This window comes from Danio rerio, chromosome 18, assembly GCF_049306965.1.
Source record: "Danio rerio strain Tuebingen ecotype United States chromosome 18, GRCz12tu, whole genome shotgun sequence".
NCBI classification, from domain to species: domain Eukaryota; kingdom Metazoa; phylum Chordata; class Actinopteri; order Cypriniformes; family Danionidae; genus Danio; species Danio rerio.
In genome coordinates this window covers 44,060,922-44,085,000 of record NC_133193.1, presented here as the reverse complement: position 1 = coordinate 44,085,000, position 24,079 = coordinate 44,060,922, and the positions used below count along the sequence as shown (strand labels likewise).

The window sequence follows — 24,079 nt, the reverse complement described above, 5'->3', positions numbered from 1 at the left end:
GTGTGCACGTGCCTGCAAGTTGAGGAAAACGACTAATAACAGTCATGGGGATTGCAGAAACACAGCACACTGTTCAGATTGATGCAGACATTGACTTGTACCGCAAAGAGACCTCTATCTCACTCATGGCTTGTCCTCTCAAGTGGGGGAAAGACGATGCACAACGTTACCCACTGCTGTCAACCTGGGCCAAGTCATATCTCTGTCCCAGAAACCTCAGTCCCAAATGAGAGGTTTTTTTTCTGTTGCAGGGGACATTGTAAATACCCAGAGATACCAGCTTTTACCAGATTATAGTTATATGATAATTTTCCTTAAAACCCATCTCTATCTAAGTGAGTGAGTGATTAAATGTTGAATGTGATGAGTTTTCAACAATACTAAATTGAAACTTAATTTTTTTACATGGTTTAATATTTTTTTGTTATTAAAATTGAAGTTCCTGTTTCAAAGCTTACAGATAGATGACTAATTTGTATGTCATTGACACTTTTGGCACTTTTTTGGAGTATTTTCATAAGTTTTGTTTTTCCTGTAAATGATTCAATACCGTACCGTGACATTCATACCGAGGTATTACCGTAACATGAAATTCTGATACCGTTACATACCTAATGTATGTGTATATATATATATATATATATATATATATATATATATATATATATATATATATATATATATATATATATATATATATATATATATAGATGGATAGATAGATAGATAGATAGATAGATAGATAGATAGATAGATAGATAGATAGATAGATAGATAGATAGATAGATAGATAGATCCAGGGAAATTATAAAATCTAATATATAATAAATATAAATAAATAGTTTTAGATAATATAAAATCTTATTATATTACCTTATTTATTATATGTCTATGGTTAGAAACAACACACTGAAAAAAAGATTCATTGTATTTGCTAAATATTTTTAAGGTAACTGGTTGCAAATAATTGATACGAGCTGAATTTAAGCAAACTAATTACATTTTATAAAACTTACATAGTTTGTTTAAATTCAGCCCAATATCAGTTGTTTGCAACCAGTTACCTTAAAAGTATTTAGCAAATACAATGAATATTTCTTTCAAGTGCATGAGGGGTAACTAACATAAATGTGGATAAACTATGCTTTTAATTCTTTAAGGTATAATGACTTAATTTGAAGTTTCATTTTTTACAGTGTACATTTCCTTTCAGGTTTTAGTGTACAATAATGTGAGTAGCAGTGTCTAAGCGTCGTGCGTTTTGTGTTTTCTTACACAGGCGAAGCGAAGCATCTGGGTCCGAACTCAGGGCCGAACCGTCTCCGCGACCTCTGCACCTTCTGTACCATCAGTTTGGACCAGGAGGAAGTATATCGCACAAAGGTTTTCGAGAAGAGCGTAAGGTGAGACTGTAAACACATACACAGTAGCCCACAACCTTTGCATGCAAGCTACATGCTGATGCTGTTGGGGATGATATTTATCTTAAAAGTACAGCTTTTCTCATATATGTGGTTTTCATGCTGCTTCACAAAAATGCAGACCTGTTGTTTTTTTTCAGTACGTCGTGTACGTAACTCGAGCAAGAGCAGGAAGATTACACTTTTATTTTGGTCGGTGACAGTTGTATAATTTAATGAAGTAGTGTTTGTGAATGGTCTACTAATAGTAAAGCTGTATTACTCTACTTTGTGGTTTAAATTTAAACCTTACAATGGTTTAAAACAATTAAAGACTTTAATTCTAGCCAAAATAAAAGAAATTTCTTCTCCAGAAGAAAAAATATTATAGGAAATACTGTGAAAAATTCCTTGCTCTGTTAAACATCATTTGGAAAATATTTGATAAAGGAAAAAAAAAAGTCATAGGAGGGCTAATCATTTTATTACAGTCAGACTAGTCTTTTCACTGCATGTACAGCAGATTTGCCTCATCTGATTGTTCGTCTAGATATCAGACCATGCCGAAGGTATTACACTGTGTATTTTTTCGGGTCGCAAAAGCGTCTAGTCATTGAAAGAAGCACTTTTGCTTTATCTCACTCTCTTTCTGAAGGCTTTTCCTCTGGTGGTGTTTCACAACGGTGTTTCTTCCCCCTCTGTTCAAAGGGCTTTGTTGGCTGTGTCTAAGGAAGGGTGTCCACCTACGCCTTCCCTCACTTTTTTCTCTCTCACACTTCTATCCATCGCTCCTTGTCTTTCTTTCACATGCACACTGACTTGCAATCAGCCGCTTTCAGAGCGTGAAGGTTTTCCTAAAGTCTTTCTTCGCCTCTTCTAATCTTTCTTCCTCTCATCTGGCTCATTGTTCAACCTGATTTGAATCCGTGGTCATGCACTGTGTTTTTGAGTGTTTCACCTGTAGCAGTGGCGGGGAGGTCAGGATATGTTTATGTGTGTGAATGTATGTGTGTGCGCATGCGCTCTTTAGTGCGGGGGCTATGAGTGTGTGTCATTTGTGTGTGTGTGTGTCTGTGTGAGAGAGCTGGAGTGTGTGTGTGGGTGGATGATCATTTTCCTCTCAAGTCTTAGCTGAGGTATTTGACTGTTGCAGTCACAAAGCTTGCGCTGCAGTCATTTTTCACATGCTAAACCTTTTAAAGCTGTTGTTTTTTTAATTGTTTGATTCTAGATTTTTACATGGTCATATTTTTTTGATTACACATTTGCATTTAGTCATTTAGCTTTTATCCAAAGCAACTTCCTTAAATTACATAGATTACTATGTACTATGATTATTTAAATTATTTGGTAGGAGATTTGATGGAGAAACATATTTGTAGTTATTAGTAATATTCTACTGATATTCACTCAAAATAACTTTTTTTGAGGCTGCACGATGGCTCAGTGGTTAGCATTGTCGCCTCACATCAAGAAGGTTGTTGGTTCAAGTCCTGGCCGGGACAGTTGATGTGTGGAGTTTGCATGGGTTCAACGTACAGGGTCTCAAAATAACTGCCTCATATGTACAGACAGGCATTCGTCCATGTGATCTATTTTAGTGTGCTACTGTGTGTTATATTCTTTCAAAAATGTGCATAGGATATAATGCATATTAAGGAAATCTGGAAAATGCAACAAGGCCGGTGCTTACTCAAAAATGTCCATGCTTATGGTATTTAGTTATCAGGCCACTTTGGTCTTTTTATGCATGCGATTTTAATATTTATAATTGCATGCTCATGAACTGAATGTACAAGTTGTGTTAGATGTTATGCTAATTCAGTTAGGATAGTTAATGATCTGATCATGCTGTGCACAACGTACAAGGCACAACACAACGCAACACACCCAGGATGGTGACTGATTCTCTGTTCTGTTTCTGTTGTGTTTTTAATTAACCATTTCATAAGACTGTAATGATTGAAAGGTCAGTAGCTTCTTAAATCCACTAAAGTTTTTATATTTTTTTATTTAAAGTGTATGTACATTTATAAAGCTAGACGTTTCTACTATATCATCTTTGCATCAAAAAATCTTGTTACTGTTTATGCTCTGTGTTTGTAGTGCAGCATCTGTGGGTGGGACAGTAAATTTGACATTTTTTTTTGATGGCATTCTCAATCTGACGGTTTTTTTCCTTCTCTGAAAGTCGTGAAAGAATATTGTGTGTATTTTTTTTTTTTGAGCAAATTGGAATGCACAAAAAAATGAGTACTCTTCCATTCGTACTAAGGTGTACTTTGCTGATTAGTCAGTCTTCAATGAATAGTTAACATCCCTCTTTTGCAATATTTCTCATGTTAAAGAGGTGGTCCAGAGTGTATTTTTAAGGCTTTGTTGTGTTTATAAGATGCAAAGCAATGTGCATTTGTACACAATCACTTTATTTTTTCATAGATCTTACTTTGATTATATACAGCTACTCGACTAACATGATTATACATTATATATTTTTTAGTTCTTCTAAAAACCTACCCACAAGAGGCTCATTCATTCATTCACTCATTTATTTTGGGCTGGTCCCTTATTTATCAGGGGTCAACATAGTGGAATGAACCATCAACTATTCCGGCATATGTTTAATGCAGCGGATGCCCTTCCAGCAACAACCAAGTACTGGGAAACCTGGGGTCTGTTCTTCGTACGTGGATTACTCAGTTAGCTGGATTTGGATATTGACGATTTGACATGATCCAGGATCGTTTCGTTCTTCAAAGCTGATCCGAGAGTTGTTGTCATGGCAACAGTTCTGCTAGGTCAAACCTGATCGGGAGCAGGTTCAATTCATATAAACAGGATTAGATCGGCTCAGTTCAAGCAAAGATAATACAGAAAGTATGTTCCTAATTCTGATATTTTCTTACAGTAGTAGTTATATACACTTGGGAAAATGGTACATATTTTTTAACTATATATATATATAAAGTTATGGTTATTAATAAAATAAATAAAGTTATACATAATAATAAAACTTATGCAATCTGCACCCTCGAAATGAAAGTACAAAGACTGCCATCTGGTGGTGCAAAGAGAAAACTTATTGATATAAACGTTTTAGATCGCTTTAGTACAAATTGTTTATGATAGGAATGCACAATATGTGACTTTTTTCTTTTAAAGCAATAATACATTTATGCAGTCATAAACATGTTTTGATAGTTAATATGCCAGTGTTTTGATGCTTCACAAAAGTTGCAGACGCCTTTACCAATATCAAAATGCTTTTGTAAACAACCAGTTATTCTTTACACCGATTAAAAAACAGCTACTATAATAAAGAAAATATTTTCTAAATGTGGAACTAAATACATTGATTTGCATTGAAATACATGATGAATACTCTTGACACATGAAAGTGTAAAGCCTGCAGCTCACAACAAATGTGGAAGGTTATTGCGCGTCATATTTAACAAGCCGTTTACTGCTAATTTGATGTAATTTTGCTCACATGGATAATTGAATATTAATCAGATGATGTCATTACGCTGCTGTGCCGTCAGCCAATCGTTGCATTGCTGATCATGATTTCGAGGATCGATAGATCTGTCCTTCACAACACACGCAGCGATCTCAGATCAGTTTATCCAGACATTCTAATCTGATTCGCGAACTTGTTTGAAGAACCAAATTAGCGAGAGATCAGTTATCAAGATGAAAAGATCCAGGATCTGCCAAATCATCTTAGATCATTTAAGCGAGGTACGAAGAACGGACCCCTGGCGTCCTTTCTTCGTACATGGATTAAACAATTTGCTGGATTTGGTTATTGATGATTTGACAGGATCCTGTCACGGTTTTAGTCGGGGAAAAAGGAGCGAGGACTTAAATGCAGATACATGAAAATGTATTAATAATAAAAATAAAATGCAAAACAAACTACCCCAAGGGGGAAAACACTAGCAAAACAAACAAACAAACAAACAAGCAAACAAACAACCTTGACTGGGCAGGCTGGTAGGGATCAGGGCTGGAGCACACGACAGGACAAGGAGAGAAACGATGACGAACTGGCAAAGGACAGCAGACATGAGGGGAATATAAACAGAAGTAAATGAACATACAACCAGATGAACACAATTAACTAATAATAGGTTAACAAGGAGGGTGGGACTAGACAATAGACGGGAGAGAACATGGCACAAAGAGACAACACAAGCCATGCGCTCACATAAAACAAGACTTGAACACGAAGCCAATGAGATAACTTCTCTCAATCGCGTGCTCATGACAACACAAGCACGCGGTGCATGTAAACACGCACCACGTGCTAAACACAACAACAACAGAAGACTGAACGCAAGACACAAGTACACGATGAATGAAAGCACTCACCTCGCACTCACACACGCAGCGTGCATGTTTCATCCCAGCGCCGACCAAAACCGAAATCAACTGGACTGAGACGCTGGGAATGAAACACCACGCTGCAGACAGACGAACGTGAACACCCAGACGGGAGCGCACACTTGCACACACGCAAAGACCTCACGCACTCGCATCAAGCGAGGATACGCACGGTCCATGCGCGTTCACAAATGGCGCTCATACGGAGACACACACACTGACAAAACAAGTGCTCGACCCAAGAAAACTCGAGCAGAGCACAACAGGACATGACTAGATAGAGCTAGTGTCCGGACTCTGCCACCAAAACAAGAACTTACAAAACCAGAGTTGCAGAACCCTGACAGATCCAGGTCAATAAACTATTGCATACATCACCTGCATAAATGGCCATTACATTAGGATGCCTACTAATTTAAAAATGCCTCGATTTAAAAGAAGATGGCCAAGCTTGAACTTTTCTCTCATAAACTATAGTAAAACATTCATTAAAAAATGACACCCTGTGAACAGATCAAATACAGGAATGGCGAAAAGGGCGCTCTTTTATTATCAGCTGTCAGTTAACGCCCGATCTATTTTTTTTTCCTGGTCATTTCGCCTTTGCCTAAATAAAAACTAAATAAATTGCTGAATACTCCTGACACATGAAAGTGTAAAGCCTGCAGCCCAAAACAAAAGTGGAAAGTTATTGCGTATCATATTTAACAAATGGTTTACTACGAATGTCATGCAATTTTGTAACCATTGCTGATCATGGTTTCCCTACGCCTTCAAGCTAAAGAGAATTGGGACACCGCTATCCCTTGGTGTGAACGCGCAAAACGAGGGGTAGGGGGAAGGGCTGATGGGTAGAATTGGGATTGAGCCTTAATCCCTTACTTTAGAATCTTGTATACACAGAATATAATCTCTTTCTCCACCTCTCTGTCTTCTTTTTCAGTCCGTTCTATAGCGAGGATTTCTACTTCGAAATTCCGCGGCCGTTCCAATGCCTGTCCTTCTACGTGTACGCCAAGAGCATGTTCCAAATAAGGGATCTACCTGTAGGTCAGTATCTCTCGTCCTTTATTTTTTTCTCCCTCACAGTTTACAAGACTAATGCACAGTGTACATGTCAACTAAAGCTGACGTACATGTGTGTTTGCAGGGAAAGTAGCCATCAGGAAGGAAGATCTGTATAAGTACTGCGGGAAAGAGAACTGGTTTCAACTACAGCCTGTGGATCCACACTCAGAAGTTCAGGTGAGTGGACGGTTAGATGGCACACAAGTTGTCATTCAACGCACAAACACACACACACACACACACACACACCCAACGTATAAGCACACAAAGCCTCACTTCCCTTCTGCGGTTTGTCTCCAGCCGTGGTCTGGGCCAATCAAGTGAGTTTCTGATTACTCACCGCCGTGTCCGTAACCAATGAGATCAGTGTATGATTAGTCAGCTCTTAAATGTGGTCCTATGAGTTGAAAGCAGATGCAAGCTCAACTCCACATCCTGTTTTTGTGTATGGTGTATGCACGGGCTCTGTTTTGTACACAAGTGTGATTCACTATTCAGCAGAACCGGGGACAGGGGGTGTGGATTGACTGTATCAGAAACAAAAAGTGTTTACGTAAAGGACTTTGCCTCTTTGAAACGAACAGAAAGGCAGTTTCAAATAGTGGGTTGCCACCTTTTTCATCAAGAAAAGTCAAGCTAGCTAGCTTTAATGTTGTGTTTGAGTGTCGTGAATGTGGATTGATGATAATATATTGAATGCTTACTTACTGCTATAACCACTGTAAATATTGTGTGGGCTTTTTGTTAGTTTTGTGTTATTAAACATAAAAATCACCTGAATCATATTTGAAGAGTAGTTTTTTTAGTGAAACTTTTGGAGCTAAAACCTGTTCCCATTTTGGTGTCCTCATTAATATATATATATTTTTATTGATGTTTATTGATGAAGTTTTTTTAAAAAAAAATTTGTTTTAAATATGAATATAAATTAAATTAAATATGATTTTTAATTATTATTGTTATTTAGTTATTAAAACGTTTATATAAAATTCAAAATTTTAAAATAGTTTTTTAGCTATTTTGTTATAAATATATATATTTTTTTTATATTTAATTTTTAAATGGTAATATAAATTACATTAAATAGGATTTAATTATTATTGTTTTTTTATTATTTTTTATTGTTGTTATATATATATATATATATATATATATATATATATATATATATATATATATATATGTGTATGTGTGTGTGTGTGTGTGTGTGTGTGTGTGTGTGTGTGTGTATATATATATATATTTTTTATTAAAATGTAAATAAAATTATTCATTACAAAATATAATAAAAAAAGAAAAATTATATATACTTTTTCATCTTTAGTTATTTTGTTATATATTTTATTATTATTTTTGTTTTATATAATTGTTTCAAATATTATTATAAATTAAATTAAATATGATTTTAAAAATATTATTATTTGTTATTAAAACTAAATTAAAAGCTTTTTTAATGCAAGTAAAATGTCATCTTTAATGTCTCACACTTCTAAGAAGAAAAAGTCTAAATATGGGAGAAAAAAGTTCTAGAGTAAGATATACTTGAAATAAATGAAAATGATTATTGTATATCAAACTGGTGATCAGAAAAAATCTTCATTTACTAAATCCTATTATATTTTAGAAATATCACATTTTGACAAATAAGTAAAACTCAGAAGTATAAGTATTAAAAATGACAATTAATGATAATAATTAAAGTTGATAAATTGATAATTAAAGTTTTTCAACATGTCATCATATGATTCTTATCATAAATATGACTGACAAGATTTTTGGTTACTTTATCTTGTGTTATTCTGAATGAAATTACACTTGGTGTTTTCTGTAAATCATGTTTTAAAGATAAATGCTCATTATTTGCTCAGGAAATAAACAAGACCTTCTAATGTACAGTGTTTTTGTGTGTCTGTGTGCGCGCTTGACCAAATATAGAAAACTGAAAATACTGAGCAATATTGATAAACTCTAAAATAGCAGTAGAGTCGACATGTTGGAGTGTTACTTCGTGACTGTGGTTAAACACTCTGCGATGGATGTGTTTTTCACCCTAAGATGGGTGGCGTTTGTGCCAGATGCCAGATAACGTTCAGAGCGAGTCTGAAGTCACCAGACCTCCCTTAATATTTGTGTTCTAATAGCCGTTACACACTCAAAAAACCATCATATTTACACACAACATGTGTTTTTTTTTTTAGGTTTCCACATATGTATTATTAGGTCATTGTACAGTATGCAAACACATCTCTGCTCAACACTTGCACATTCTGCAGGTTTCACTGATTAGATCACAAGATTCTTTGAATAGATTGAAGATTTAGCACTTCATTCTGTACATAGAAGTATTCAACACACTTATTATTTTGATTGTAGCTTGTTTATAGTTGAAGTCAGAATTAATAGCCCTTCTGAATTATTAGCCCCCCTGTAGATTTTTTTTTTATGGCAGAGAAATGTTTTTCAACACATTTCTAAACATAATAGTTTTAATAATTAATTTTTAATAACTGATTTATTTTATCTTTGGCATGATGACAATAAATAGTATTTTACTAGACATTTTTCAAGATACTAGTATTTAGCTTATAGGTTCAAGGCTTAATTAGGTTAACTAGGCAAGTTAGGGTAAGTAGGCAAGTTATTCTATAACAATGGTTTGTTCTGTAGACTATCGGAAAATAAAATATTGCTTAAGGGGGCTAATAATATTGATCAAAATAAAACAAATAAGACCTTTTCCAGAAGAAAAAAATATTATAGGACATACTGTGAACATTCTTTGCTCTGTTAATGTTTCACAGTTCACAGTAGAGATCTGCGCGGGACTAAATTTTGAATCCCGCTCCCGCTCGCACCCGCCAGGTTTTAGCCGGAACCCGACCGCTCCCGCTTATATTAAGCACTTGATGTCCCGCTGCCCGACCCGCCCCGTTTTCTATCCGTTGCGCCCGATCCCGCTAAAGAGCGGGGGGAGAACAAAACCGAAAAATCACCCAGTTATACAGTCCAGACAGCCTATAACAAGCTGTCTGTATAAACACACACACGCACAGCACCAAGCACACACACACAGACAAAGCTTTCTCTCTCATTCGCGCGCACGCGCCCTCTCACACACACTCATAAGCACCAAGCACAAACACAGGCAATGAGGCAAAGCTCTCTATCTCTCATTTGCGCGTGCGCATACATACACACACACACACACTGCAACAAACAAGCTAAACACAGCATCGCGCTATTTCATTTACACACATACATACGCGTGCTCACTCTGGAGTCGGGAGCGATATTGCTAGACAGCCCGCTCCCGTCCCAAATTAAACCCGTTACCGACCGCTCCCGTGATTTATTCGGAAATTTATACCCGCGCCGTAGAAATCTGGTCGGGTCTCGCGGCGCCCGCGGGAATGCAGACCTCTAGTTCACAGTTTAGACTTCAACTGTATATACGTTCAACATCTGTTTTATTTTCAAACCGAATAATCATGTAATCATATTTGAGTTTGTTTTGCAAACGGCTGGGTCAGTTGGCATTTCTGTGTGAAGCTTGGATGTTCTCCCCTTGTTGGCGTGGGTTTCCTCCGGGTGCTCCGGCAGGGCCGGAGTGGGACTCCTTTTCAGCCCTGGAGTTTTAAGACTTAGACCGGCCCACCTCAGTGCAATATCTGAATATATATTCTGTGCTAAATTCTTTATAGATGTCTAGTCCTTTGTAACGGTGGTCACACACACATACATACAAAAATGTAACCCAAACAGTATTATATGTCTTCACATTAAAAATGAAAAAAATAAATAAATAAAAAAATGACTCCGGGCAGGTTCGAACTCGAGTCGGCGGCGTTGTAACGCAAAGTGCTGACCACTGGACCACAATGGCACTGTCATGCCAGAGCGTTTGGAATTTAATGCAAGACTCTTAACCACAGTATAACTTTCTATTGATGGCTTAATCTTTTTCTCCCCTTTTTAAATTTCTGATCAAGTTATGTCAGATTTATTAATGTAGTGAATCATCTGATCTTCATTGACAGGTGTAATATTCATTAATATTAATTAGTGGAATTCTTATTTTCACTAAGGTGCCCCTGTTTGGGGTCGAATGATTTCTGTCATCATTAACCTGCAGGCTGCATTTTGCTCACGGGGCTGCGAGAAAATAAATAAAAAGAGCAGAGCTGCGGCAAAATAATGAATTAAAATAGTGAGGCTATGGTCAAATAAATAAACCAATGAAAAAAGTGCGACTGCTGAGAGTGCAAGCAGCTAGGGACACCAGCCCTCGTGGGCAAAAAATGGACCGGCCCACCGGGAATTCTCCCGGTCCTCCTGATTAGCCAATCTGGGCCTGTCCTCCGGTTTTCTCTACAGTCCAAAGACATGCAGGTGAATTGAATAAACTAAATTGGCCGTAGAGTATGTGTATGAAAGAGTGTGTATGGGTGATTCCCAGTGCTGGGTTGCTGCTGGAAGGGCATCCGCTGTGTAAAACAAATGCTTGATAAGTTGGCGTTTCGCTGTGGCGACCCCAGATTAATAAAGGGACTAAGCCGAAAAGAAAATGAATGAATGCATAAGTGAGTACACCCCTTTTAAAAATGAATATTTTTATAGATTTTCAGTGATGTTTTGGTGTCATTTAAACAACGCTGCTTTATTTAAGTTATCTTGATTACAATAATAGTGTAATCGCCTAACATATAATAGGGATAGAAAGATAATACATTTAAATTCAAATAAGGTGTCAAATTTTGCAGTTGCCAGCCATTTAGTTGTACTGTCTGGCAGGATGTTATGCAAGTAATTACAAATATGCTTGGTGATGGAATGCACTTGTCTTTTACCATTAAGTTGGCTGCAATATTTCCCAGGTTAATTGTTATAAAATAGAAGTATTTATTAAAAATCTTCTAGCAACCAAGAAAATATATAATTTTTAAGATTTTTAAGTAGCTCGAACCCCCTAAAATATCTGAAAGGTTGGACATTGGATCTAGTGCTCAAAATATGGAGAGGATGACTTTTTCTTTAATATTACAAACGAACAAATACCTGCAATATTGGGAGAAATGGTTTGTTTTTCTTTCAATCTTTTTCAAGAAAAACCTTAAACAAACAAAAATAAAGTACAAAAAGTATTGTGTCAAATAAGGCAAATAATTATGTAAAAAAACTATTAAATTTCAAATTATTTATTTATTTTTTCTTTCAGCTTAGTCCCTTTATTAATCCAGGGTCGCCACAATGGAATGAAACGCCAACTTATCAAGCACATGTTTTACGCAGCAGATGTTTTTCCAGCTACAACCCATCTCTGGGAAACTCTCATTCACACTCATACACTATGGACAATTTAGCCAACCCAATTCACCTGTACCGCATGTCTTTGGACTGTGTGGAAACCCACACGAAAGCAGGGAGAACATGCAAACTCCTCACAGAAACCCCAACTGACCCAACTGAGGCTTGAACCAGCGACCTTCTTGCTGTAAGGCGACCACTACCTACTGCGCCATCGCCTCGCCTAATTTCAAATTAATGTATTTTTATAGTTACTTTTATTTATTTCCTTCTTTGTTAAAATTGTATTTAAAAAATTACCAATTTTTCACATTGTAATCTTTTGCATATGTTATTGACCAATGTATATACAAAATATCTAAAATATAGCATCTCATAGAAAATATATCTATATTAATAGAAATAGATATATAGATAATATATCTATCTAAATATATATAATATATTAAAGAATATTTAAATATTGCTTTGTATGTAACTATAAAATAAAAGTATTCAAAAATATATTTTTAATCAGCATTTTGTAATCATAAAGTTTTTAAAAAAGGATTACCGCAGTGAATATGGCAAGAGTTTTGAATTAGCTCTTCATATTGTACTACTTTAATATACTAATTATAACCCTAACCCATATATTACTTACAGATCTTTAACCAGCATAATATTTTGATAGCACTATGTACAAACCCTAATCCTTTAATTTCAAATCCTAATCAAACAAGGTGTTGCAAAAATAAATGCAAAACAACAAAATGTCATTTTTTTTTATGGTTATCTTGATTTATTTTGTCTTTATTCAGTTTTTATTTATTGTGTTTCCCTATTTTTTGCATCGTGACCTTTAGTTACTTTGTTAGATAGTTCCAGCTTTAGCTTTGTCATTGAATAATGTAATGTGTGTACAAAAATATCTAAAGTATATGATCTCATAGAAAATCTTAAATATATAATACATCAAATATATTACAATGCATTTACAAATGGCTTTGAATATTATAAAATAAAAGTATAATTAAATATATTTTAATCAGCATTTTATATTCATAAAATATCAACAATATGGTCACTAGGGTGATTATGACAAGTATTTTTAATTAGCATTTAGAAATCTTTAACTAACCTTAATCCTTTCATTTTAAATTCTAATCTTAACCCATGTGGTTATCTTTTATTATTAAGGAGTTCATTGGTTAAGTACATTTTAAGCTCAACAAAGTCAAAGTATCCATTTTTAAAAAGTATTTCAATAATACAGTATCTGCATTAGACATCAGTTAACACCGAGTTATCAGTGCGCTCTCGTGTCGTTTCTCAAAGGAACTTGCACAAAATATTGCGTAGGAGTATGTGGGCGTTTTTATTTTGTTTTTCTTCTCTATCTTTCCTTCTCCCTCCCTGTCCTTTCCTCTTCACCTCTCCTCTGTTTGCAGTCTTTCTCATTCTGACTTTATCAGTCTCAACAAATTGGACTGGCTAGGTTATTTCAACATATATCATATTATATCATAAACATGTCCATCATGATGCAAGTCCGGACTCTGACTCAGACTTTGCATTCAACTGTGTGTATATTATATTATATTATATTATATTATATTATATTATATTATATTATATTATATTATATTATATTACATTACATTACATTACATTACATTATATGATATTATATTATATTATATTACATCAAATTATATTATATTAAATGTACAGTTGAAGTCTAAATTATTTGCCCTCCTGTGAATTTTTCTTTTTCAAATATTTTCCAAATGATGTTTAACAGAGCAACAAACTTTTTTCACAGTATTTCCTATAATATATTTTCTTCTGGAGAAAGTCTTATTTGTTTTATTTTGACTAGAATGAAAGTATTTTTTTTTAACTATTAAGGTCAATGATAATAGATCCTTTAAGCATTATAAATTTTTTTCATTGTCTACAGAACAACCCATCATTATACAATGACTTGCCTAATTACCCTGACTTGCCTAGTTAACCTAATTATCCTAGTTAAGCCATTAAATGTCACTTTAAGCTAAATACTAGCATCTTGAAAAATGTATTAGGTGTATGAGTAAAATACTGGGCTCTATAATACACCCAGCGCAATAAGGTGCAATGTGTTTGGCGCGATTTATTGCTATTTTCAGACCAGCGCAACCCTAGTTTTCACGTTTTGCACCACATTGTTTAAATAGCAAATCCATTTATGCCACTTTTCTGGACGCTTTGTATGTGCCGGTCAAAAAAGGAGGTGTGTTAAGGCGCATCGTTGGCGCGTTGCTATTTTGAGGAACTGAAATGGATTGTGCCATTGACCAACTAAAAGCTGGTCTAAAGTCTTGCACAGAGCTTGTTAGTTATGCGCCTACGCAGGTCCAAAACACTTACACATTGCTTAACATACACAGGATGTACAGCAATACACAAATATATTCACAAATAAAAAAATAAACAAAGGAATAAAATGTCAGCGCCAATAGCCTAGTGGTTAGCACCAAGGTGCTCACGGCGACATGAGGTCGATTCCTGGCTCAAAGTTCTTTGCCGATCCTTCCCCTATCTCTGCTCCTCACACTTTCCTGTCTGTGAAATAACCACTGTCCTATCCTAATAAAGGTGAAAACCCCTAAAAAATAATTATTAAAAAAAAAAGTAACAAAAAAAATTGTTTTCTACATAAATAAAAAAAACCACTGCCTCCATGCCTTATATCGAGAGGCTGTTTTCAGTTTATTTATGACAATTTGCATTTGTATAATGTTATTATTAATATTATTATTTATTATATACATATTTATATTTTTTTAATAAAAACAAGTTTATATTTGTCCATCTGTCGGGTTTTGTAGGCGTATGCATCACTATACGTGGCAATAGGAAGTGTGTTTGGATTTAATTCAGTTGTTTGACCACACTTGGTTATTATTGTTCATTTTCATTTGCTGGAAATAAGAACTGAATTTAGAAATAGTTTTGAAACAAATCTTTGCGCTTAAACGAAATTAAATATGTAGCCTAATGGATGTCTTCAGTCAAGTACATACAACACCGTTTCCTTTTCCACCAAAGTAAAGGAGTAAAGTAAAGAGTAAAAGTAAAGAGAAAGAGTCTAAGTGGAATAGAATGAATCGGTAGTGAAACATTCAGTTTTTCCATTTCCAAAGTCCAGCATGTAGATAGCAAATGTGCAATGGTGCAACGCAACCGACTCTAAAATGGAATGGGATTGATTTAATGCATGTTATACTCAAAACACACCCAAATAAAATCAAATCAAATTAAATCACTTTTATTGTCACATCAGCAGCAGCACGTGGGCTATGATTAGTGAAAAGCTTAGGTGCTGGCTCCAAAGAGGACAAAATACAGATAGTGCAAAATACAGACAGTGCAAATAAAATGACAGTGCAAAATACAGACAGTGCAAAATACAACGACATGCTCCCAAAAAAACAGGACAATGTAAAATTGACTGCGATATGTACAATGAATAGGTGTCCACATAGTTGTAGGCAGTATTGTTTTAGGTATGGATTGGTTAAAGTGCAGTGCATGCTATGTAATGATGGTGTGCAGTGAGGGGTATGGAAGAGTCTGTGTGGGGTGTGTTAAGTGTTCAGTGTGTTATTATAACACACAATAATAACACGCCTCATTAAGAGAATAAGCACAACACTTTTAGACCATGCGCCAGGGTGCAAAGCGTATTTTTTCAGTACTTAAAATAAAGGAAGTGGATTCAGACATGCCTTTAATGCTTTTGCACAATGCATTTTAGACTGAAAAAAGTAAATAAACCTGTTGCTTTTAAAGCAGTTAGTTGACTTAATTTTTTTTTATTGAGTAAACCTGTTGCTTTTATATGCAATTAGTTGACTATACCTAAAAATGTGAGTAAACATGTTGTTTTAAAGTGATTAGTTGACTTAAAATGAAGTGAACTCATTTAAACCTTGCTCCTAGATCATTAAAATAGAGCCCATTAGCTTAATTAGGTCTGATTTAGAAATAAAACGAAAGTATCTTAGCTCTCCTAAAGTAAAATCGGTGGTGTTTTATTGTTAAAGAATGGATATAGAGTATGAAAACATGTTTTTTTTTTCCTTTCATGCAAAAAAATGCTCAAAATGACAACATTTTTATTGTAAATTTGAAAGAAATGTCTTTAGTAGAGTAAACTCAAACACATAGCTGCAAATGTGACGCAAAGACAACTTGACAGTGAACAATGAAGCACATAGAGTTGTGACTGTTTGCTTGTGTTATCCTATAGATAACTCCACTGAATGAAGTATATCTGTACATCTGTATTGGCCGTTGTGAAATAAGTCTCTTTTTTTCTACTTTGGCAGGGGAAAGTTCATTTAGAGATGAAGCTGAATGAGCTGATCACAGAGAATGGATCCGTCTGCCAACAGCTTGTGGTTCAGTAAGTCACTTCTTTTAGTCAGCGTGTGTTTTTGTAGATGCTTACTGCATTCAAGCTCAACATCAATTGGCATACACATGAACCATTGTTTTTCTGTAACGTTACACGGTTTACAGCGCAATAGAAGAGGTCAAGGTTTGGGTGGTTAGTAGGCTTATTTATACTCTGGTTGTAGATATATTCACTAAGCCTTTTTCTAACCATCTATTCTGAATTCTGTATTTTCATGTATTTAAACGTTTGAGCTCTACACTATTAAAATATTTAGCTTTTAAAGCGATTAGTTGATGCTACTCATAAAAAGAGAGCAAAGCTGTTGATTTTAAGGAGATTAGTTGACATTAGTTAATTAGTTTACTTATAAAAAGTGAGTAAACCCATTGTTTTAAGTTAGTTGACTTTACTTAAAAAAGGGAGTAAACCCATAACTTTTAAAGCAATTTGTTGACCTTACTTAAAAATGTGATTAAACCTGTAGTTTTTAAGGGGATTAGTTGACTTTACTTAAAAAGAATGTAGTAAACCTATTGCTTTTAAAGCAACTTGTTTACTTAAAAATGTAAGTAAACCTGTTGTTGAGTTTACTTAAATTTGAGTACACCTGTTGCTTTTAAAGCACTTAGTTGTGTTTACTTAAATTTGAGTAAACTCAAGCAGTTAGTTGACTTTAAAACCAACAAATTTACGAATTACGAACCAACGAATTGCGCATCCGCTGCGTGAAATAGATGCTGGATAAGTTGACGGTTCATTCCGCTGTGGCGACCACTGATTAATAAAGGGACCTAGCCAAAAAGAAAAATAAATAAATGAATAAAATGTATTAACCCATCGCTTTTAAAGCAGTGAGTTGAGTTTAAAATTTATGAATTTACTCATGTTAATTGTAAAGTGAGTACTATGGAAGTAAATGGCCACCGATTTCTAACATTCTTCAAAATATCTTCTTTTGTGATTAACAGAAGCAAATAAAACATTAAATTTTGGCTTTAGTTAGTTGATGTTATTTAAAAGAGAGCAAATCTGATGCTTTTAAAGTAATTAGTTGACTTAAAAATGTTAGTAAACCTGTTGTTTTTAAAGTGATTAGTTGACTTATAAATGTTTTAAACCTTTTGTTTTTAAGCGATTAGTTGACATAAATTGAGTAAAACCTGTGGTTTTAAAAGCGATTGGTTGGCTTAAAAAATGAAGTACACCTGTTGTTTTTAAAGTGATTAGTTTTAGTTGACATTTAGACTTGCAGAATATGTAATTCTTTTTGTTCATGGGATTTATCTCCAGTTAATTTTTTATGATGTCTGGAATACTTGATTTTGATTGGTCAGTCTCAACATAAATGTATGTAACTTCAGTAACAACTCATATCATTGACAATGCTAATCTGGACATGGAAGAGTCCCACTGTCTGGATTTAAACAAACTGCCCTAATCACCCTGTCAGGAAGTTTTTGACAAAAACAAAACATAGCTAAAATAAAAAATAATAAATAAATAAATAAATAAATAAATAAATAAATAAATAAATAAACAAAATTCAAAAAATTGGGGGGATTTTTCCTATTAGCAAAAATGAAACAAGGTTTGCTAAGTGTGTTTGGTGTCTAGGCCTGTCTTGGTGAAATGCATAACACTAAAACCACTAGTCCTTCACTCAAACGGTTTGTTTTTAACAGCTGATGGGTCTAGAAATAAAGCTAGTGACTGTAATGAATCAGTGAGTCACTTGATTCAGTCAAACTGAGTCATTTAGGAATAAAACACTGCAGTGGTGCTTTCAGGAATACAAGTTTGGAGGTAAACCACTGTCAATTTTCCGGCAGTCAGAACAACAATTTTAGATTTTCATTATTATCAAAACTGTGATTATTGATTATTGCAATTAAATTAAAAGGCATATAAAAACCACAACATCAGTCAGAACACTTGCAATTTGATATTTTACTCAAACCACACAGTCTTTTTGCTTTTATAAAGCAGCTTCATACACTATAAAAATCTATATAAACACGTATCCCTGTTAAGTAGGGTTCCAAGTGCAGGTTAACTAAAACAATACCTTGAATTACCTATAAAAGCACATTAAATATTACAAACGTAAACATACAAATCCAAAATCCACTAATCTATTTTTATGTTGTTTGTCACAAAATTGCACAAAGCTGCTAATTTTAGGTTATTTATTCAATATGACATACAAAATTGGGTGGAATTGTGTGTGACAAATTGAAAAAATCATGATAATATTGATGACGGTGATCAATTTATTCATTATATTGAATTTTTTATACAGTTACAGCTCTGAGAAGCACAGATGATCTGCTCTAGTGACTTGGGTGTGCGTTATGTTTTTAATAACCCAGATGCCAATTGGCAGTTATTCCTTACAGAGCTTTAATTAGAGCAATACTATGCTCAATAGGCTTTGTCACATGGTGAAATTTACGATATCTTTTTTTTAAGTGAGTGAGTGAGTGATTAAACTGATATTGTCATCTATAGTAAAACAACAATTACAATGTTATCATAGACAATAAACATCACATGCCCCTATGAGGTAGTGTTGTGATGGAAAATGCTTATAGCACACATCTGGGAACAAGGATTACTTTATTTGAAGAATTTCCAGCATTTTTTTGTACAGACATTTTGAGCATTTTAGCAGACTTATGATGATAAATGTTACCAACTTAAATGTTTCCTTGCAGTTTTATTTGTAAAATAAAAGTATTGAGATTTGTGTATTTTTATATAAAAGCACAAGTGAATTACAGTTATAATATTTGTCTGTTTCAATAAGCAAAATAGTAAAAATAAAAGTAATAATTCTTAAAACTAATAATAATAATAGTGACAACAACAGCTACAATTTTTACATTTCATTCCAATTACAATTTTGTTCCATATGTAATCACAGCGTAGTCATTTTGTTTAGTTTTTCCCTTTATGTTTTAGCAATAGTGTGAGATATTTTCTTAAAGGACAAAATGTGTATTGAATTATTCAAATAATAGCCAATAATTACTTTTAATAACCAATAAAATGATAAAAATGTTCAAATCATTATACATACACGTGTGTGTGTTTATATATGGTCGCCACAGTGGTATGAATCTCCAACTTATCCAGCATATGTTTTAGCGGATGCTATATATATATGTGTGTGTGTGTGTGTATATATGTGTGTGTATAGATATATTTATATATGTGTATATATGTGTGTGTATATATATATATATATATATATATATATATATATATATATATATATATATATATATATATATATATATATATATATATATATATATATATGTGTGTGTGTGTGTGTGTGTGTGTGTGTGTGTGTGTGTGTGTGTGTGTGTGTGTGCGTGTGTGTATATATTTATATATGTATGTATATATGTATGTATATATATTTATATATGTATATATTGCTGGATAAGTTGGAGATTCATACCGCTGTGGCGACCACCTGATGAATGAAGGGACTAAGCTAGAGGAAAATGAATGAATGAATTTATTATTATATATTTTGTTGTTGTTGTTGTTGCTATTATTATATAAATAATTATTTAGTCCCATTTGCTGAGGTGTGTGTCATCTGAGAGGCTGAGAATACCAGTGAAACTCGCGTTCACACCTCTACAGGGTGTGTGTATTTTCTTTAATGGTGTGAAAATTGTTTGACGTGCGTCTGCGTTTAATGTTGGCCATCACTGTTCATTCACACTCTCCCACAGAGCAGCTTGACGAAAGAGGAAGTGATGCTGTGACTGCAGGAAGTCAGCTCTGCTCTGTTCCTGTGGTTTTGTTTTGCCATCACGATGCTTTTTTTCTTTTCTTCACTCTTTCATGCTCTCGCCTTCTCTGTCGTTCATTCTCACCTTCACTTCACTTCTTCATGACTGCCACCATGAGATTCGCAAGTGTGAATTACTTCCTGTCTTGGACGGCAGTGCTTCTGCTTTCCCCCCCCGTCTTATCTAACACTTTCATTAATGCTTCTTCTTTTATTCATATTATACGTTCATATTCAAATGTGACGTATAGGGGCCTGTGAAAACGTCAACATCAGGGCTCAGCTGTATTGATAAACATATCTGTTGTGTTTTTTGGTTTAAATGTCTACAGTGTAATTTTATTTAATGGTACACTACCTAGTCTTGTCGCCTATCCAAGTTTTAGGAACAACAACTAATAACTTAATTCTAGTTGATAATTTTGTATCAGAAGTGGCTTAAATAGGGAGCTAGTGTGCATACTTAGGATATAGACGTGTTTGGTTCCTCTACAAAGTTGTTATTTTACCAGGTTTTTTAAATAATAAAAGTTAACGAGCCCTATTACGATTAACTTGAGTGTACGTCGGGACTCAAAAATGCAGAAACCAAGCGTCTCTAGCAAAGTCAAGAATGAGGACGAGCGAGCTACCGGAGCTAACGCTAAACCTAGCTCACCTAGCACATGTAATGTTACACCAGATGTCTATGCATTGTAAAGTTACGAAGAGTTGTGTAAAGAGATGTCGGAGTCCATCCTACAGAGGGTAAAGGCTCGATTTAATACATTCAAGCTGCATTGCCAACAACTGATGTTTTCGCAAGCTGAACTGCAGACCATTGTTGCTAACCACGAGTAAGCCGTGAATGACCTTGAGGCGCGCATTCTGGAACTGGAAGCTAGCTATGCAGAACTAAGTAAACAAAATAAACAGCTTTGCGCTAAGGTTTTGGACTTGGAGGCTCGCTCAAGATGAAATTACATAAATATTGTTGGAAAACAAGAATGGTAAGAAGAAAGTAAACTCGTGGACTTTGTTTCTAAACTGATTCACCAACTGCTTGGAAAATAACTTTTTCCTCACCCAATCAAAGTTGACCGAGCTCAACGCTCTCTTCAGCCCAAGCCAGCTGCCAGTGTGAAGCCACATAGTATTATTTTGGCACGAATCTATACTTTCCAAGAGAAGAAGTGGCTTATATGAAAAGCAAATGCCTCTAGATTACGCTTATTTTACCAAAATAAAATAAGATCATGCCTTGATTTTTAATTATTTAATTAGGACAGTAAGGTCTGACTTTGCTTCGACAAAAGTCTTGTCACTTAATATATAATGTACATTATAGAATATAAAATCAAGGTGCAGTGAAAAAATAATTAATATTGTGTATGAGCTTGGAGGACTGCATCTATACATCTCTGCAATGACTCAAATAACTTATTAATAAAGTAATCTGGAATGGCAAAGAAAGCGCTCTTGCAGGACTCCAAGAGTTCATCAAGATTCTTTGGATTTATCTTCAATGCCTCCTCCATCATACCCCTGACATGCTCAATAATGTTCATGTCTGGTAACTGGGCTGGCCAATCCAGGAGCACCTTGACCTTCTTTGCTTTCAGGAGCTTTGATGTGGAGGCTGAAGTATGAGGAGGAGCGCTAACCTGCTGAAGAATTTGCCCTCTCCTGTGGTTTGCAATGCAATGTGCAGCACAAATCTCTTGATACCTCAAGCTGTTGATGTTGCCATCCACTCAGCAGATCTCTTGCATGCCCCTCATACTGTATGTAACTCCAAACCATGATGTTTCCCTTACCAAACTTGACTGATTTCTGTGAGAATCTTGGGTTCATGCGGGCTCCAGTAGGTCTTCTGCAGTATTTGTCATGATTGGGATGCAGTTCAACAGAAGATTCATCGAAAAAAAATCTTCCTTCTGACACTTTTCAAAATAATCAACTAGAAGTCAAGTTATTATCATTATTTGTTGCTTTTACAACTGGGATTGACGACAAGACTTTTGTCAGGTAGTGTATGTTATGTAATGTTGGTCGGTAAGATACCGATGATACTTGATTTAATTTGTGACGGTCTCTGAATCCCCAAATAAGAAAGTCGTGCTTTCCACTGTCTGCTAAGCTGGTTTTGGATTATTAAGCTAATAGCTTTATTGGGGTTTAGTTTTTTTTTCTTCTGCATTTCCTTCTATTATTGTTTATTAAAGATTGAAGACCCTGATACACTCGCAGAAAAGATTTTTTTCCATTGTTCATTTGGAGGGAAAATGTAGTTTGAAGTACCTAAGCCATTAGCTGTGCTGTTAGCGGTCAGTACAACACTGCCAGGCTAAACATATCATTCCTTGTTATCTGTAACTGAATTAATCTTCATATGCTCAATGTCTTTGGTTAACAACTCACTGATTCAAATGATGATTTCAGAGTGAATCTCCACTTAACAACTCACCGATTCAAATGATCCTGTCCTGTGACTCTCCAGTTCTGTGAGTCCTGTGACTCTCCAGTTAAGAGCTCACTGACTCCTCTGATCCAGTTAGAATAAGTCTCTAGCTAACAATTGATTAAAATGTCCCCACAATATAAAAACTTTGTGTGGACAGTTTTTGGGTCTTAAAGAGTCCCATCCCAGATGCCTCCGAGCCTAGAGAAGTCGAAGGTGCTGCTGGACACTGTTAACATAGGGCCTCCTTTTGGCACAGTATAGTTTTAACTGACATTTGTAGATGTAACTGTTTTGTGGTACTTGAGAAAGGTTTGCCAAAGTAGTCCTAAGCCCATGTGGTAATATCGCTGATAAATGAACGATGATATTTGATGCAGTGACGCCTGAAGACTGATTTATACTTTTGCGTCAAGCGCACGCGTATGCTACGGCTCAGCCTACGCGTGGACGCAAAGCCCTCGCTGTGGCCGTCGACGTCGCTGACGTGCACCTCACAATAAATGTAATTTCTTGTCCTAACGACACGTAGCGCAAGCTCTGTGATTGGTCGGTTTGGTAGCGCTGAAGAGAGTGGACGAAACCGAGAGCCGTGCGATCTCGATGGAGCGTTTGTTTACAAGTGTGGAGAACCGTGAAAGAGCTCCGGATGGAAAGTTTTGTTTTGTGTTTACCTCATGGTTAAAGTTGTTGCACGTCCGCCGGTTCCTACTTCAAAATGAGCGTTTGAACCACTTGTTCATTAATAAAGCGCTCAGAAAAAACAAAACACCAGCAAAGAAACCCGACACAGAGGAACATAAACATCTCACTGCCAACTAGTGTTTCAGAAGTGTTATTGCAGAGCAACAGAAACAGAGCGCAGAAGTATGAATGCACAGCTACGCGCGTTGCATACGCCGTGGGTCACCCCGATCACTCGACGCACATGTATAAACCAGGCTTGAGGGATCGCAGATTACAGTTGTTCATCTTAGGCTTACTGTACATTCTTGTTCTTTACGTACTGATATTTCTCCAGATCTTTTAATGATGTTAGGCACTGTTGTTGAAGGTTAAATATCCAAACATCTTCCTATCTTTCCTTAAGGAACATTGATTTGAAACATTTATTATTTTTCTCACATATTTGTTAGTGATCTTCGACCCATCTTTGCTCCTAAAGGACTTGACCTTTCTTGAATGCTGCTTTTGTACCAAATCATAATCACCTGTTGACATCACCTGTTTCAAATCAGATCATTATT

General features: G+C 35.1%; 1 protein-coding gene across 3 annotated transcripts in view; it reads left to right on the top strand.

Moving 5' to 3' along the window:
* Window positions 1–24,079, top strand: part of rasa2 (RAS p21 protein activator 2) — a 97,395-nt gene that overhangs the window by 27,203 nt on the left and 46,113 nt on the right. For all 3 annotated transcript variants that reach the window (XR_012394094.1, XM_017352121.4, XM_073930041.1), the window contains exons 2-5: window positions 1,280–1,403; window positions 6,730–6,836; window positions 6,937–7,031; window positions 16,514–16,590. Coding sequence is in view for 1 of the 3 variants with exons in the window: in XM_017352121.4 (XP_017207610.2) it covers window positions 1,280–1,403; window positions 6,730–6,836; window positions 6,937–7,031; window positions 16,514–16,590 (403 nt within the window). In the remaining 2 variants the exon portion in view is untranslated. The remainder of the gene's footprint in view (window positions 1–1,279; window positions 1,404–6,729; window positions 6,837–6,936; window positions 7,032–16,513; window positions 16,591–24,079) is intronic.